This window comes from Bos mutus, chromosome 5 (assembly GCF_027580195.1).
Source record: "Bos mutus isolate GX-2022 chromosome 5, NWIPB_WYAK_1.1, whole genome shotgun sequence".
NCBI classification, from domain to species: domain Eukaryota; kingdom Metazoa; phylum Chordata; class Mammalia; order Artiodactyla; family Bovidae; genus Bos; species Bos mutus.
The window spans coordinates 86,828,128-86,846,828 of record NC_091621.1 but is presented as its reverse complement, the minus strand read 5'-3'; the positions used below and the strand labels follow the sequence as shown (position 1 = coordinate 86,846,828).

Sequence of the window (18,701 nt, the reverse complement as noted above, 5' to 3'; positions counted from 1 at the left end):
GTCCTCAGTTTTGCCCTACCGTGGTTCTGTAGAACACTTTTTATTCTTTGATTCTGAGTTTACATCAGTGTGTGATGCTAGTTTTTTACACTGAATGCCTAAAAGTTACCCTCTCTCTCCAAGACTGTTGTAACTTAATTTTCAGTCAGAGGCACTCTTACTGAAATGTTCTATATTCCCGTGAGAATAATTAACGGCAACATTTTTTAGCCCAGTTCTTTCTATATTAAATGGTTTGCATGTTTCTTTTTTCCCATGCCTGTCCTTCCTCCCCTCTTCCCAAGGCCAGCTCAAGCTCCTAAGAGTTTTAGAGATTGATGGTGGTCGACTCAGTCCTCCACAGAGGTAGTGTAATTATCATTCAGGACATCTAGTTAGGTCTGTGGGATGGAAGAGGAGTAAGTGATCGTGGTCACTGTGTCTTACTACTTTGTTGTCTTGTGTGGATTGCCCATGAGGAGGAGGCAGAAGTCAGGCACTTGGCTTTGGACATGACTTGTTAAATAAGGCTTTTAAGGGCTTCCCTGGTGGCTCAGCTGGTAAAGAATCCACTTGCAATGCAGGAGACCCCGCTTCGATTCCTGGGTCGGGAAGATCCGCTGGAGAAGGGATATGTTACCCACTCCAGTATTCTTGGGCTTCCCTTGTGGCTCAGCTGGTAAAGAATCTGCCTGCAATGCGGGAGATCTGGGTTAGACCCCTGGGTTGGGACGATCCCCTGAGAAGGGAAAGGCTACCCATTCCAGTATTCTGGCCTGGAGAATTCCATGGGGTCGCAAAGAGTTGGACATGACTGAGCGACTTTCACTTTTCAAATAAAGCTTTTATTCATTTAATTATAAAATCCATTCCTGGATCCTCTGGAGCTATTTATGTAAGGCAGGAAGAACCGGGTTTAAGTTCTTCAGTTTTTAATAGCCTTTGTCAAAAGTCGTATTCTCAGCCAGGAATATTTTCACAGTTGGCATTTGTGGTTTTTATCTGAAAAAGTCTTCCAGCCTGTAACAAGTCTTTTTACCTTCATTCATGCCATAAGACATCAGCGACTCTAATTTTTGTCTTTTTTTTTTAATCTTGGCATCTGGTCCGATCACTTCATGGGAAATAGATGGGGAAACAGTGGAAAAAGTGTCAGACTTTATTTTTTGGGGCTCCAAAATTACTGCAGATGGTGATTGCAGCCATGAAATTAAAAGACGCTTACTCCTTGGAAGGAAAGTTATAACCAACCTAGATAGCATATTGAAAAGCAGAGACATTACTTTGCCAACAAAGGTCTGTCTAATCAAGGCTATGGTTATTCCAGTGATCATGTATGGATGTGAGAGTTGGACTGTGAAGAAAGCTGAGCACCGAAGAATTGATACTTTTGAACTGTGGTGTTGGAGAAGACTCTTGAGAGTCCCCTGGACTGCAAGGAGATCCAACCAGTCCATTCTGAAGGAGATCAGCCCTGGGATTTCTTTGGAAGGAATGATGCTAAAGCTGAAAGTCCAGTACTTTGGCCACCTCATGCAAAGAGTTGACTCATTGGAAAAGACTCTGATGCTGGGAGGGATTGAGGGCAGGAGGAGAAGGGGATGACAGAGGATGAGATGGCTGGATGGCATCACTGACTCGATGGACATGAGTCTGGGTGAACTCCGGGAGTTGGTGACGGACAGGGAGGCCTGGCATGCTGCGATTCATGGGCTTGCAAAGAGTCGGACACGACTGAGCAACTGACCTGAACAGAACTGAAGATTATCTAATAGGCCAGAAATCTCAACTGTCTTTCTTATGCCTAAAAACTGTAGTCCTCAGGTCCCAGCGTCATTTCCTCAGAAAGATCTTTTTCTTAACCTTATATAACACTCTATACTTTCCTATTTGTTAAATTTTGTTTCCTGTTTCCATGAGCAAGATATATGTCAGGTTTGTTCATCAGTCCCTTTCCAGAATTCAAAACAGCTCCTGCTCCTTAACAGGGCTCAACAAATAATTGTTGAATTAAAGGCAAACCAGGCATCAGAGCTATTTAAGAAGAGACACAGAGAGTGTAGGCTATGGACAGTGATGAGGATGAGGTAATCTCAGAAGCAAGATTCTGAATGGCTTCATTAATTGACTCTTATTTAGAGAGTGGTGGAATTTGTGTTTGTTCTTAAAGTTTGGAGATTAAATTATATATCCATTATGGCAGAAGATTTAAATAGACATTTTTTCCAAAGAAGACATACAGATGGCCAATGGTCACATGAAAAGATGTTCAACATTGCTAATTATTAGAGAAGTACGAGTCAAAACTATGGTGAGGTACCACCTCACGGTGGTCAGAGTAACCACCATTGAAAAAATCTATAAACAGTAAGTGCTGAAGAGGATGTGGAAAAAAGGTAACCATCCTACAGTGCTGGTGGGAATGCAAATTGGTGCAGCCATTGTGAAAAGCAGTGTGGCGATTCCTCAAAAAACTAAAAATGGAGTTGTCATGTGATCCAGTTATTCCATTCCTGGGCATATGTCCGGGCAAAGTGATAATTCAAAAAGATACGTGCACCCCTAAATTCATAGCAGCACTATGCACAATAACCAAGACATGGGAACAACCTAAATGTTCATCAAAAGACAATGGATAAAGAAGATGGAATACTGCTCAGCCATAAAAAAGAATGAAATAATACAATCTGCGGCAATATGGATGGACCTAGAGATGATCATACTAAGTGAAGTAAGTCAGACAGAGAAGAACAAATACGTGATATTGCTTATATGTGGAGTCTCAAATACGCCACGAGTGAACTTAACCTACGAAACAGAAACAGGCTCACAGACGTGAGAACAGATTTGTGGTTGCCAAGGGGAAGGGGGAATGGGGAAGGGATGAAGTAGGAGTTTGGGATCAGCAGATGCAAACTATTATACACAGTATGGATAAAGAACAAAATCCATCTGTATAGCACAGGGAACTATATTCAGTATCTTGTGACAGACCATAATGAAAAAGAATATAAGTAAGGAATGTATGTATATGTGTAACTGAATCACTTTGCTGTACAGCAGAAGTTAACACTGTAAATCAACTGTATTTCAATAAAATATATTTTAAAAATAAATAAAATAATATATCCATTATGATGTTAAGAAAATGCCACTGTTTAGGGCAGACACTGTTTCAAGTAGATTGGATGCTCAACAGAACTCTTCGGATTAAATATAAATAATTAGCTTATTGAGCAAGCTGTTGATCATCTCATCTATTCTTAATTTGTGTGTAGAGCAGTGAGCAAAAAAAAAAATATGGTATTTGGAATGATTCATACAAATATGTGCATTTAAAAACTCATTGACTGGGCTCCCTGGTGATCCAGTAGTTGAGTCTACCTTGCAATGCAGGGGACACTGGTTCAATCCTTGGTCCAGGAAGATCGCACGTGCTGCAGGACAGCTAAGCCTGTGCAGCACAGCTGCTGAGCCCGTGCTCTAGAGCCCGGGAGCCACAACTACTGAGCTCGTGTGCTGTGACTACTGAAACCTGTGCATGCTGGAGCCTGTGCTCTGCAACAAGAGAAGCCACTGCAATGAGAAGCTGGTGTGCTGCACCTAGAGAGTAGTCCCTGCTCTCCAAAACTAGAGAAAACTCGTGCACAGCAACAAAGACCCAGCACAGCCAAAAGTAAAAATAATAAATAAATAAGATAAATAATTATTAAAAAAAAACTTTTTGGTCAAGTAGATACACCCTCAAAGGGCCAATGATAAAAAGTGCTTTGTTTAAAATCTATATAAAACCTTTGAAATAGCAAGCCCCTCACACAAGGATAAACTACGTGTAATAGTAGGGATCCAGCAATGTAATGATATTTTTTCTCCAGAGAATTTAGTTTTTTAGTGTTTAGTAATGTACTAATCTCATTTATATAGGATTTCAGAGTTTTCTGAGAAGTTTCAACACCTCAGTTCATTTTTAATTTTCATAATCATACTGAGAGACAGATGGGAATGGTTATTATCATGCCTGACTTCCAGTGAAGCACTGAGAGTTTGAGGGGCCTGGCAAACCATAATCTGAATCCAGATGGTTAATATAATATAGTCATTAAGAAGATGGCCATTAACAGATGGAAGAGTGATAGGTGAAAAAACGTGGACAAAGATTTATAAGGTGAATTGGTGGTCATGCAATATTTTGAGCCCATGGCTGTAATCAATTCGCCTAATCCAGTCTTTCATTTAGAGTAGTACTTTTAAGGTTAGCACGAGGAGTGTTGTAGCATAGTGCTGTGTTCTCAGATCTAGTAGATATTTTCTTACATGGATGCAAGGAGATACCTTTGAAAAGAAAGAATGAAGTTAGTACCTTAATAAAAATACTCCTTAACAGAATCACAATCTTTATGTGGAAATGGACTATCCAAAACATTATCAGTTCTTTCTGTGTGGATGCGTATGTGCTAAGTTGCTTCAGTTGTGTCTACTCTTTGTGACCCTATGAACTGTAGCCCATCAGGTTCCTCTGTCCATGGGATTCTCCAGGCAAGAATACAGGAGCAGGTTGCCATGCCCTCCTCCAGGGGATCTTCCCAACCCAGGGATTGAAACCACATCTCTTAGTTTCCTGCGTTGGCAGGTGGGTTCTTTACCACTAGCACCAACTGGGAAGCCCCCCTTTCTGTGTAATAAACAACCAAATGGAGAACACCTTGTTCACACATCATTCTAATAAGCATTGACCATTGCCAAGATGAGATATTCTGCATCTTAAATAGAATAATGGTAGTATTATCTCAATTAGTTAAAAAAAAATTCACAGTATTTTCCCTATTAAGTTTTTCCTTTTTAAACTTTGGTGAGCTCTTCTGTTTGCTGCTGCCAATGCCCTGAAGAGTGCACTCAGGGCACTGGAGAAATAGTTATTGAAATGAAATTGCTGTGTGAGGGCCAGTATTGACCAAATGAAGAGGAAGTAAGCAAATATTACCACCTCCAACTCATAAATGGCTTCCTCCTCAACCAGACTTCAGTTCAAAGGCTTTGAAAAGTATATATATTTATATACATATATACATACAGAAGGGGCTTCCCTGGTGGCTCAGACAGTAAAGTGTCTGCCTGCAATGCAGGAGACCTAGTTCAGTCCCTGAGTCGGGAAGATCCCCTGGAGAAGGAAATGGTAACGCACTCCAGTATTCTTGCTCGGAAAATCCGATGGACAGAGGAGCCTAGTAGGTTACAGTCCATGGGGTCGCAAAGAGTCAGACACGACTAAGTGGCTTCACTTTATACATAGAGGAAGATTACATATGTATGTGTGTGTGTTCAGTCTTGTCCGACTCATTTGCAACCCCACAGACTGTAGCCCACCAGGCTCCTCTGTCCATGGGATTTCCCAGGCAAAATGGAGTGGGTTGCCATTTCCTCCTCCAGGGGATCTTCTCGATCCAGGAATCAAACCGACGTCTCTTGCATTGGCAGGCAGATTCTTTACCACTAGGGTCACCTCAAATAGGTAAACACCATAGAAAATAGGTAAATTTTCTGCCATAAGATCATCTGTGTTAAGACAGATTTTGAGAATCACTCTTTTACCATATATTCCCCAAAACTCATGGAATCTGAGTATTCTGCGGCTTTAACAAGTCAGTAACCTTGCTAGGAGAAGGAAAAAGGTGAAAGAAGAGGGGGAAGGGTAATGGGGGAACCACCATGCTAGTAGCTTGGTGAAATGCTTTACCTCTGTCGTTTCATGTAATCCTATGCAGGATGTTCCCTCTTTAGAGACAGGAAGTGAAATGTCAAGGGGTCCCAAAATCTGGAAGTTAGGAGGTAGTATTTGTGCCCAGGTTTATGCTGTTACTACTGCTTTCCAGATTTGCATGTTCTGTGCCCAGATTCTTGTTCAGAAAACTGAGATTGCCAGTCAATCTGGTCCAGGGACTTTTCCTTAACAACGGGGGTGGGGTGGGGGTCTGGAAGTGGGGCTTAAGTTGACTTTTACAAAGCAAACTAAATATTAGTTGAGCATGAGTGAGACCGTACTTTTCATATAAACTATATAAGAATAGTTGCAAATATCCACATATTACTCACTGTACTCCGATCAGGCTTCCATCCTCACTTCTGAACCAGATCTGTCCTGGTGAAGGTTACCATTGACCTCTGTGTTCAAAATCCCATGGCAATTTTCAGCTCTTATTTTATATAATCTATCAATAGCATTTGCTGCAGTTTTCTCCTGTTCTTCTTGAGTATCTTTAGGTTACTTTTAAAAAAAGAAAAAACTTACTTCTAAGACACATTACTTTCCTGTTTTTTTTTTCTCCTCCATTGACCACTCCTCAGTGTCTTTTACCTATTTCTTCTCAGTCTCCTAATTTCTTTCTTGGAGCATCTGGAGATTCAGATCTAAGACCTCCTCTCTTTCCTGTCTAAACTCGCTCACCAGGTAGTCCTCTGATTTTAAATACCAATTGTATGCTTTCTATCTTCAGGAGAAATAGGTTCCCTGACTGTATTCTCATATATTCAACTGCTTATTTGACATCACCACTTAAATGGCTTATGGAGATTTCATATTTTATGTCCTTAAAAGTGAACTCCAAATCATCTCACCCAGACCTGCCTCTCTGTTATTGTCCACGTCACAGTAAACGGCAAGTCCCTCTTTGCAGTTGTCTGAGCCCCGGCCTTGGCATTGTTCTTGATTCTTCCCTTATCCTATTTTCATTGCAGCTCTGGTCAGCTCTTCCTCCAAAACATCTCCAGAATCTGCTTACTTCTTGCCACCCCCACTGCTCTGACTCTAGCCCAGGCCACCATAATCTCTAGCCTGTCATTTCAGGAGACTGGTCTCTCTTTCTGTGCGTGACATCTTGCAGCCTATTCACCCAGCAGCAGAGTGATTGTTCTAGAATATGACAGAATGCCACTCCTTTGCTCACCCTACCTTGACTTGATTCTCATCTGAGAATAAAACTTAGAGTCTTTACAGTATCCTCCAAAGCCCTTAGAATTTATTCCCCAACCTTCCTACCAGCTAAGTCTCTGATCTCTTCTCCTCTGTCCCTTGCTTACTCATCTCCAGACACAGTGACCTCTTTCTCTTCATTTAAAACCCAGGAATGTCCCTCTTCCATGTCTGCCCCAGCGACTCCCCCAGGTACCTGAAAGGCTCACTACCCCCTCACTTTCAAGGGATTTGCTTCCATATCTCCTGACCACCCTAGTTCAATGGCAGGTTTTCTTCAAAAGTATTTCCTGATTTTCTCATGCCAGTGATTTCTTTCTCTCCACCATATGATATTCTGTTTATTTTATTCATTTGTCTTTATCATCCATTTTCCACTGGAATCTGACCTCCTTGTGAACAGGGATTATTATATCCTGGTCACCCAGGACAGTGCTTGGAACATAGTAGGAACTCAGTAAATATTTGTGGAATAAAAGGGCAGTTAACTTGAGCATAAATACCTTAATCTACATCTAGCAAATTACAGATCTGACTTGTGTATTTCTAGTATTGATTCAAATCTTCCTCCCAGGAGTGAGTGAGAAAAATGCCATGTATCATCCTGGCTCATCCGGGAGAGCTGGAGTGCAGCCCTTTTCCTGACCCTCCTTCTCTGTATCCTGCTCTGGAGGTCACTGGACAGTCTCCGGAAAGCCTTTCCATCTGCAGGCATATGCTTAACACTGCAGTTTCAGTGCTGTATCTTCATTACCTTTATTGTCAGAGCTCTGCCTGTTCCTTTTACAAACTAGAAATCAAGGAAGTTAAATTTCCTTCTTGAGCTTTGCTGAGTGCCCCTCAGCTCCCAGTGACTATGTACATTCCTGGAATTTCATTTTTCTGCTTTAATTATTTATACCTATGTGCATATGGTCATATAATCATTTATTCTTTTGGTGTAATCCATATGATGCCCTCAGATTCATCAACAGTGGTGACTTAATATGGTCATGGTTGTTTTATACAGATGTAAGGTCTTCCGCCAGAGACTGCCAGCCACTGTGCCTGGTTTCAGCAAGCAGGAAATGCTGTGCTGGTGGTTCTTGCTGACCCAGCTAAAAGAGACTGAATGTCACATTTCACTTCCAGGGCTGTTACTGGGTTTTGATAGTCCCTGGTACTATAAATAGCACTCCAGGGAACATTCAGGTACATGGGACATTTTCTTTGCAGTCCAGGTCAATGTCTGCAGAAAGTCACATGCTGCCTGGTTAGATACAAGTCACTTGCCCCTGAGTCGCTCCTAAGTTCTAAACAGACCCAGAGTGTGCATTTGCTCATAAACACTGCACTCGCTCTCAACATACTTCTGCACCTCTGTTGATGCTGCTCTCCCTGCCTGCAAAATCCTACTCATCCTTAAAGATTCATCTCAAGTTAGAAAGCTCTCCCTGAGTCGGCTTCACAGACGTGCCTTCTCGTCCCTCTCTGGCTTCTACACCTCATGTGAAACATTCCTGTTGTACAGCGAGGTCACCTTCACAATACGGTCTGTTACATAAGCTTATATATTCACACTCTCCTCGCATCCCAAACTGTGAATCCTGAGACCTGTGACTTCGCTGTCTTTGTGTTTATCCCCAACAGTTAGCATAGGAAACGCTCAGCAACGTCTGTTGAGTGAATGACTGATTGTATGAACGAATGAAAGTGCATCTAAATAGGGGAGTAGAATTCATTTGAGTTTGTTCCCAGCTTAATGCCTTTGAAAAGAATCCAGTGTCTAGTGGGGATTTTCCCATTTTCCTTAGCAGTCACTCCCTATTATATGCATGGCCAGTTTGAGACCCAAAATGTGGTTGTATTGAAATCCACTTCAGGGAGTTAAAAAAGAAATGTTTTTATTTCAAAGGAATGGGCTAGTTTGCTCCTTGCAGGCTTCCTGGCATCTTTCTTTCTATGCAGTCTTTTCACTTTGCCCAGTCTTCAATCAAATTCTCCGGCCGGGTCTGCTGTAAACAATGATTTGGTGAGCGGTTGTGTGTTCTCTGCAGTGAAAACCCGCCTTGTTTTCTGTTGCTAGGCAACCCCATTCCAGCTGCCCTTGAAGAAATGCGCGGTGGTGGGAAATGGTGGGATTCTGAAGAAGAGTGGCTGTGGCCGTCAAATAGATGAAGCAGATTTTGTCATGCGGTAAGAGAGAGCTCCCACAGCGCGGCCTCCGCCTTCTCTCCTCTCCCTCACCCCTCCCGCCAGCCCCGGGGCCTTTGGCGACCAGTCACTGGTGATTAATCAGCTGTAGCTTCTCTTCGACTTACCTCCAGGTTCACATACAAGTGAGTTGAGGAGAGGGCCAGGGAACCAGGGAACAGGCCCCAAGAAAGCACAAAGAAAAGAAACACTCAGAGGCCAAGGGGAGATACCCAAAGTGGAAACACTCATCTTATTTTAGATGATACAGTTGGGTGACTCCAACTTTAAAACTTGTCCTTAAGATGAATTCTCAATGAATAAACGATTTCATTTCATTCTGCACACTTTGCTGCTTTGTTTTTCACAAAAGCATTTGGAAGTAGTGAGTGGAATTCAAAGAGGGAGTGGATCTGTGCAGGACTAGGAAAACTGGAAGGAAGGAGGGGGAATGCATTTTGAGCAAGGTGGCAGCTTAGTAAGGGGACTGAGTGGAGTGGTGACGTGATGTCGCTTGTACTGGAAAACAGGAGGTTCCTGCAAGGGTGTGTAAGGGGACTGCTAGGACACACCCAGCCGAGGATAGAGACCGTGACACTGAAATGGTGCCAACCTGCACCACTGGGTGATTTTGACCAGAAGGAAAGACAGTGAGTGATCAGATGGACACAGGCTTAGGATTGTCTGGGGGAGAGGGGAGAAGGGTGAGGAGGGACAGCATGGCTGGAGAGAGCTTTGGAATCTGAGCTGGAAGGAAGTTGGCCCTGAGAGGCATGGAGAAAGGAAGGGGTGCAATGGGGCCATACGACAGGACCATTCAGACCTGAGGGAGTGGAAATGGGAAAGATAAAGGAAGATGGAAAAATGAGAGTTAGTGTCAAAGAATGGCCTGCTGGAACATGTGACTTCTTAAGAATCTGACGTCAGCTTCTCTGGGATGAGCAGATATGTTATAGACAAAGAGGACACTTGTTACTGAAGAAATGTAGGAGCTTGGAGGCTACTCTGGGGAGTGTCTTACACGATGGCCCCAAAGTCTCCTTGAAGTGGGAATAAGTGAGGCATTGAGGCTTTGTTTTGGTCGCTCAGTTGTGTCTGACTGTGGCCCGCCAGACTCCTCTGCCCATGGAATTCTTCAGGCAAGAATATTAGAGTGGGTTACCACTTCCTTCTCCAGAGGATCATCTCAGCCCAGGGATTGAACCTGGATCTCCTGCATTGCAGGCAGATTTTTTACCTTCTGAGAAGGCTCTGGGGCCAGGACGACTGACTCTCAAGCAACACAGAAGGTGGAAAGCTGAAGTGGGGTGGAGGTTGGGGTTTTGTGTTCATTTTTAAGGATAATAAGGATAAATAAATAATGGTCTAAAGTGACGAAACAAACCAAAAAAAGGTAGCTGAGGGAACATTTGGCCTCCTCTGGACTCTGAGCTAAGTGGAGTAGGGGAGAGTAAAGCTTGTCTGAGAGTGTTTCAAGGAAGCCATTTCAAGGGGAGGGTCAGATTCCTTCTGAGAGAGCAAGGGTTGGCCTCCTCAGAAGACTTCATCTCACTGGTGAAGCCTGCAGCAGAGGGGGAATCCTTTTGTATCTTTCCTTTATGGAGGTACCCTGCCCTAGTTTTTCCAGTGTGAGACTGTGTTTTCCTCTCCACTGTAATGATTAATTTTTGCAATAAAAATAGAAGACAAGAAAGATAAAAAAAATAGAAGCGAGGAGAAGAGAAAAATGTAGTTCTCTTAATTCAGGTCAACATCTGCTTCACAAGTATCTGATCTGTATTGGGTCTTCACTGGGGTTGGAAATGGTATGTTGGACAGGTCCATCATGGACTTAGAATCTGGAGCTGTGTCATTGCCGAGGTCAGGGTGGCTCAGAGGTGAACGATGAGTGAGTGGGGTCCTTCTGTGGGGAAGGGGTGTCTGGATGGAGCCCTCTGTCCATTCCACTCTGGGTACAGGCCAGCCTTTCCAAGCTCTGATGTGGGAAGGACACCAAGGCTCCACAGGGTTGTGAGCCATGGGGTGAGCATGGTGAGATGGTAGCTATAGAAGCGGAGACGATCACCTGGAGAGCAGAGTGGAGGAGGAGAGCAGAGGCACTCCCTCCATGACACTGGCGTTAGGGGGGGTCTGAGGGCAAAGAACCAGCCCTTGCCACAGACTCGCTCTGTGACCCACAGCGCACCATGGTACCTTTGCTGCAGCTCAGCTTTCTGATAATCTTGCAGAGGTGGCTGCAGACAATTCCCTAAGCCTTTCCATTGTGGAAACTCTGATTCTGTGATAATGTGACTATCACACAACTGTAACACATTCGTGTAGTCTAGTTTGATTTTTCATATTGCTCTCGAGTATAAGTTGACTTGCTTTTTCCAGAAACTATGTAAGGAGGAAGTGGAAATATTATATTCACAGATTCAGGAAAGTTAATTGATTTTAAGATGTCTGAGTACAATGTAGAAGAAGGCAGTACAATAAATGTGTTTTCTTAAATTATTCCTGAGCACACATGTGTGTGGCACCACATTTAGGAAGATGGATATTTTTTAAACTTAATGTGTAGAAGATCAGTATTAAGCATCTTATGGGGTTATCCACATTTATTTATTACAAATACACAAGACCACATTTGCATTGTATACAATCACTGTTGATATATTCACATTCAAAATTAACAAGTGCCTGTGATTAGGGTGCACAGCACAGGATTAAACAATGTTCATGGGATGTTCATGGGATGATGAGAGAGGTGAGGATTGAAAAGAATTCAAAAAAGACAGCATCAAAACTAGAGGTATATGTGCATGTGCCTTTGATTCAATTTCAAGAATGGTGCCATTGTCATAACACATTTGAATCTTTAAAAAGCTTTATTTATAGTTCATGGCAAATAGATGGGGAAACAATGGAAACAGTGACAGACTTTATTATTTTGGTCTCCAAAATCACTGCAGATGGTGACTGCAGCCGTGAAATTAAACGACACTTGCTTCTTGGAAGAAAAGCTATGACCAACCTAGACAGCATATTAAAAAGCAGAGGCATTACTTTGCCAACAAAGGTCTGTCTAGTCAGAGCTGTGGTTTTTCCAGTAGTCATGTATGCATGTGAGAGTTGTACTATAAAGAAAGCTGAGCACTGAAGAATTGATGCTCTTGAACTGTGGTGTTGGAGAAGACTCTTGAGAGTCCCTTGGACAGCAAGGAGATCCAACCAGTCCATCCTAAAGGAGATCAGTCCTGAATACTCATTGGAAGGACTGATGCTGAAACTGAAACTCCACTACTTCGGCTCCCTGATGGGAAGAACTGACTTACTGGAAAGACCCTGATGCTGGGAAAGATTGAAGGCAGGAAGAGAAGGGAACAACAGAGGATGAGATGGTTGTATGACATCACCGACTCAGTGGACATGAGTTTGAGTAAGCTCGTTGGTAATGGACAGGGAAGCCTGGCATGCTGCAGTCTGTGGGGTCACAAAGAGTTGGACACGACTGAGTGACTGAATGGAATTGATAGTTTATGGGGCTTCTCCAGTGGCTCAGCAGGAAAGAATCTGCTTGCAGTGCAGGAGACATGGGAGACACGGGTTTGATCCCTGGGTCGGGAAGATCCTCTGGAGAAGGAAATGGCAATCCCCTCCAGTATTCTTGCCTGGAAAGTCCCAAAAACAGAGGAGCCTGGCAGGCTACAGTCCATGTGGTCACAAAGAGTCGGACACAACTGAGCGCACACACACACACACACAAACACATACACACAAAGAATTTATAATATGGGAGTAATTAAATGTTGATTAATTGTAAATTATTCTTATTTGACCACTTATGGATCTATTTATACATGGTTGATTAATACACATTTTGGGGGCACCTTGCGAAAATTGAGGTAATAGCATATGTTCAAAATGAAACACTTAGTGAATATGATTAGAAACATGTATGTCTGATCCTAGACTATAGGGTACATGCACCATTACAGTGAAAGACGAGATCCCAAAATAGCCTTACCTATACACAATGGTGTACCGGATTACAGTTCAAGATGTTTCCCAGAATTGTAACAATGCCATAATTTCCTTTGCTTGGACATTTTCAAACACGTCTTTTAATGCTAAAATATACCTTCCCATATTTCAAAGTAAACATTTGCTCTAAACATTTGTAACCAAAAGTGACACTTAAAAAAAATAATATTGTTAAATATCATTTAGCTTGAAGTTCTGAAAGACAGAGGTAACAGTGATTATATCCTGGCAAGAAATTGGCTGGCTCAGGAATATGAGTGAAGACAATATAATTTTGGTGCTTGTGAATTATACTCAATTATATGTGTTTTATGTATTGAAGTATACATATAATTTAAAAAGGAATTTTTAAATGTATTCTATTCCATTCTACCCATTCCCCACCCATCTTCACTCCCCACTTCAAAGAATTTTCATTTCTCATCAATTCTGTGGTCACATCCTCTATGATCCCGGGCACAGTTACTAAGACACTTCAGCCAGTAATATCCGTTCATTGTGCCAATAAGCAATAAAGCAAAGTTTGAAACACTTTTACACAATTATGCCTTATAAGAAACAATTTGATTGTATTAAATGTGCCTTTTATGTAAATCTATGTAATTATCAATTTAGGAGTTGAGCTAAAAATTACAGTGTGCTTTTTTTCCTCTGGGAGCTGCAGGGAAGTATCACGAGCATTCATACTTGAAGACAAAGTTTACCCAGAAGAACAGTTATTTATACCAGAGTACAATGGCATTATTTTCCAGAAATGGATGTATAAAATATTATCCTTATTGTTTTAAACATTTCACTATGTTACAGAATTTGGCCTTTAGTCTCTGGAAGTGTATTTCTGAGGTTTTGCTTTGTAATAGGAGGTGTCTGTATAGTCAAAGGTGTGATTTTTTTCAGTAGTCATGTATGAATGTGAAAGTTGGATCATAAAGAAGGCTGAGCGCTGAAGAGTTGATGCTTTCAAACTATGGTGTTGGAGAAGACTCTTGAGAGTCCGTTGGACAGCAGAGAGATCAAACTAGTCAATCCTAAAGGAAATCAACCCTGAATACTCATTGGAAGGATGGATGCTGAAGCTCCAGCAGTTTGGCCACCTGATGCATAGAGCTGACTGATTGGAACAGACCCTGATGCTGGTCAAGATTGAAGGCAGGGAAGGGGATGATGGAGGATGAGATGGCTGGATGGCATCACCGACTCAACGGACAGGAGTTTGAGCAAACTCCGGGAGATGGTGAAAGACAGGGAAGCCTGGTGTGCTGTAGTCCATGGGGTCACAAAGAGTCTGACATGACTGAGCCACTGGACAACAAAGGAGGTGTGAAGGGATCCAGACATATGAGCCGTGGATCAACCTACAAGGAACACATGGAAAAACAAAGTTGTTATCCATGAACACCAACTCCTTTCATTTACTGATGACAGAATAGGTTGACTGCACTTTCTAGCAATAGAGTTTACAGTTTTAATATAGTGAGAGTGATTCTCAAATGTTATGAAGGGCCATCAAGATCGAAGGGGATGTGATAAATTAGGAGTTTGGAATTAACATACACACACTACTATATATAAAATAGTCAACTAAGAAGGACCTACTGTATAGCACAGGGAATTATACTCAATATTCTGTCATAACCTAAGAATTTGAAGAAGAATGGAAATATATCAATATATATGTATAACTGCTGTACACTTTGCTGTAAACACTTGAAATTAACAGAACATTGTAAATCAACTATATTCCAATAAAAACTAAAAACAAACTAAGTAAATAATTATATTCATCCAAGAAAAGAGAGAAAAAGGTGCTCGAATTTTAGCCTGTGTTTTATCCTGGGAGTTCTGTTCATCTTAGCAGAGATAGTTGAATCCCAAGGTCAGCACCATGGTCAGATGAGCCTGGCCATTATGAGTAAGCTCATTCCCCAGCACAGCCCTCAGAAACCGCATGGATGTGATGGGACCGTTAGACTGTGGATGCCTCAAGTAGGCTCTGAGACTCCGCTTCCCCCGGGCTTCTCACAATGCCCATTGTGTTTGTTTTCAATGGGCACTCAGCGAAAGTCACCAACTGGCTGACTCATTACTCTGTGGGGAGCTGTCAGAAGAATCAGGATCTTATTACCAAAGAGCAGATGAAAGTAAGATTCCAAATCAAGTGAGACAAATTTCTACCTCAGATGCCCTGATGTGGTGGGAGTCACGGGGGTAAATACAAGAAAACATCAAGGAACTTGTGCTAATCAGCTGAGTCGATTCTGGACAACCCCATGTCCTGAAGGAAATTTGTCCAGGAAATTTTAATGGTTGGGAAGTGGCTGAGGCCTTGATATTTGTAAGATCTCTAACAACAAATAAATGATTCTTTACTTTGCTGAAATAATACAAAGTTAGAGGTGCTCTGATGGTTGGAGTCAACTTAGAGATATGGCTAGAGAGGAGAAATCAGTACTCAGTAATAAAAGAAAAGTCCAGTGGAAGCTATAGACTTATTTGGGGTGGTCATAAATAATAAATATGTATTTAGTTATATTTATATGATCATGGCAACCCACTCCCGTATTTTTGGGGCTTCCCTGGTGGCTCAGTGATAAAGAATCTGCCTGCCGACAGTGCAGGAGACTCGAGTTCCATCCTTGGGTTGGGAAGATACCTTGGAGGAGGTAATGGCTACACACTCCAGTATTGTTGCCTAGAGAATTTCATGGATGGAGGAGCCTGGCAGGCTACAGCCCAAGGGGTCGCAAAGAGTCAGACATGACGGAGTGACTAACTGAGTTACCAAGATATGATATTTCTGATACGGAATATTTTTGAGCTTTTGCTATGTGTGAGGCATCAAGGTAGGGACTTTTTAATACATTTCTTACTTTAATCCTTACACCCAGCTTATTGAAGGAAAAGTCATTATCTTCATTTTGTAATGGGGAAACTGAAGCAGATGTCATAACTTGGGTGACAGCCCACTAGTAGAAAGCCATGAGATTGGATTTGCAGTTGCAGCATTTTCCATTGTAAGCATTCATAAGACATTGCAGTTAAGGAGAGCACCCAGGGCAGGGTGTTGTGTGTGGGAGGGAGGAGGGGCTATTTCTGTCACCTGCACTCTTTCCCTTGTTTAGACTGGGATGGTGGAGAATCACTGCATTTTTTTGGATGACAAAACATTTTCACTGGAAGTCAACCATACGTTGGTCATGCATGCACTGATTTAGGTGGCAGAGTTTGCCTCAAATGTACTCCTAATTTAGAATTCGGGAAAAGAATGAGAAACACAAGCAAATACAATTCTTCGGTTTCTCTTGAGGCTTGTTGGTATCCACAGAGAGGACTGTAGGTCCTGTATCTTCTAGCACAGGGATCCCCAACCTCGGATCTAATGCCTCATGACCTGAGGTAAAGCTGATGTAATAATAATAGAAATAAAGTGCACAAAGTGTAATGCGCTTGAATCATCTTGAGACCCTCCCTCCCACCCAGTTCGTGAGAAAGTTGTCTTCCATGAAAATCAGTCCCTGGACCCAAAAAGGTTGGGGACCACTGCCCAGGGGCCACACCCCTAAATGCTCATTTCAAGTCTAATGCACCCTGACTTCTCACCCCAAAAATATTTTGAATGGAATAAATTCACTCTAGTTGTATCTTTCCTTTAGTAGATTTCTTACCTCTCTTGCTGACATTTTCTTTCTTCTAACACAGAAATAGTTTTTATGACAACATTCTGAAGATTCTGTAATAGTCCTCTAACATCTATTAAAAGGAAGAGGTGACAAAAATCATTTATTTGTGAATTGAGCTAGACTTAGTAAATTCCTATTTGCCATGATAGTTGACTTGTTTTAAAAGTATGTAAATCATTCTGAAGTGCTTGTTTTTGTTTTTCTAGATGTAATCTTCCTCCTTTGTCAAGTGAATACACTAAGGATGTTGGATCCAAAAGTCATTTAGTGACAGCTAACCCCAGCATAATTCGACAAAGGTAAGAATTTATGACTTCTGCTTGTGAGGAATTAGAAAGAAGGCTTTCAGGGTATTTAACATCTTAAAGACAGTGAACATAAATCAGCTTGGGAAACAGAAAAAAACCATCTGGACAGGCAGGAAGGATGAAGGAGGGAATTGTAAATAAACTAGGCAGGATTAAGGGAATCCAAACACTGTTTCATGCTTCTGCTGGGTTTCTGTTTTTTGCCTTTAGAGATGGTAAAAAATAACATGCGAATCCACCATTTTTGCTCAAAGAAGTAATAATATATCATGTTTACTCATTACTACTACTTTCCAACTTGTTGGCTTCAGTCCCAACTCATTGATTGGCATTGATTGGTGAACTGAAATCAGATCAGTTTTATTAAAGACAAAGAAATGACGACTTTGCTGCATCTGCATGCATGAAAATAGCAATATTGTGGGAGTGTACAAGAATGTGTGATTATATGATAATACAATATAGTACATCAAATGATATCCAGTCAGATTTTGGGGAAGAGATGGGAAATTCCTGCTCTAGTATCGATTCCAGAAATCTTGGCAGCTGCTGTGGGAGCTTTTGGGGGTCAGTCTCTATCTGATGAAGCCCAGCGGTGAGCCGTGAGCTGTTTTTCCAAGGACTGCTCATGTGGAGATTCTTGATCTCTGTGAAAAGAAGACTTGAGCATCACCTTAACGCTGTCTCATGTACACCAGCAGTTAAGGGTAAAATATCCAGACAGTCTGGGCGCAGGCACTTGTCACCTAAGGAAGTCTTATCCGACTGAATAGCACTTGAGTGTCACTTGGTAAACAATGCTGCGCTCCTTGTTTCAGTTCTGAAGTAAGTATTCCCATAAAATAGACGTTCAGAAACACAACCAAACAACATTTAATTTGATAGATACCATGAAATTACACTTCCAGAATGTACCATTACTTCCTCTTCCATAATGCATCAGACTGCCTGTTTCCCAGTATTGAAAACATTACGTGCTATTCATCTTTTCTTTTCGGTTTGATGAGTTAAAAATGATACATGATTTTTTACTTCATATGCATTGTTTTCTGAATACAAGAAAGCTGAGTGGGTGTTGACTCTGTATTTTTTATTCTGTAAATTACCTGTATTTTTTGCTAATTTTGTGCTTTTTTCTTTTTAAAAACTATTTTCCTGTTGATTTATACAAACAGTTTATATTATGTATATAGCAAATATTAATGTTTTCTTCTAACCTGACACATATTGTTTAGCTTATGTTCTGTCAGATTCAACATTTCTATACAGTGAAATTTATTAGTCTTTTTCTTCAAAAAAATTTTTCTGTAGAGAGTCTTCCTTACCACATCCACTTCAATGAGAAAATATTATCCTAATATTTTTTAATTTATTAATTATTGCTAATATTTTAGTGCATTTATAGTTTCACTTTTATATTAAGAAATTTAATCCATTTGAATATCTTTATTTTATAACAATGATCTTAATTTTTTCAACAAAAATATATGATCATTATAAGAAATTAAAAGAGAAAAAGAAGAAAAAGATGGTAACAAAAAATTTACCCCAAACCTCACCATTTGTAGA

General features: G+C 41.3%; 1 protein-coding gene across 1 annotated transcript in view; it reads left to right on the top strand.

The window, feature by feature from the left end:
• The window catches only part of ST8SIA1 (ST8 alpha-N-acetyl-neuraminide alpha-2,8-sialyltransferase 1), a 175,461-nt gene that overhangs the window by 94,181 nt on the left and 62,579 nt on the right, over positions 1–18,701 (top strand). Inside the window, exons 3-4 of the mRNA XM_070371176.1 lie at positions 9,012–9,121; positions 17,031–17,123. Of these exons, the coding sequence (XP_070227277.1) occupies positions 9,012–9,121; positions 17,031–17,123 (203 nt within the window). The remainder of the gene's footprint in view (positions 1–9,011; positions 9,122–17,030; positions 17,124–18,701) is intronic.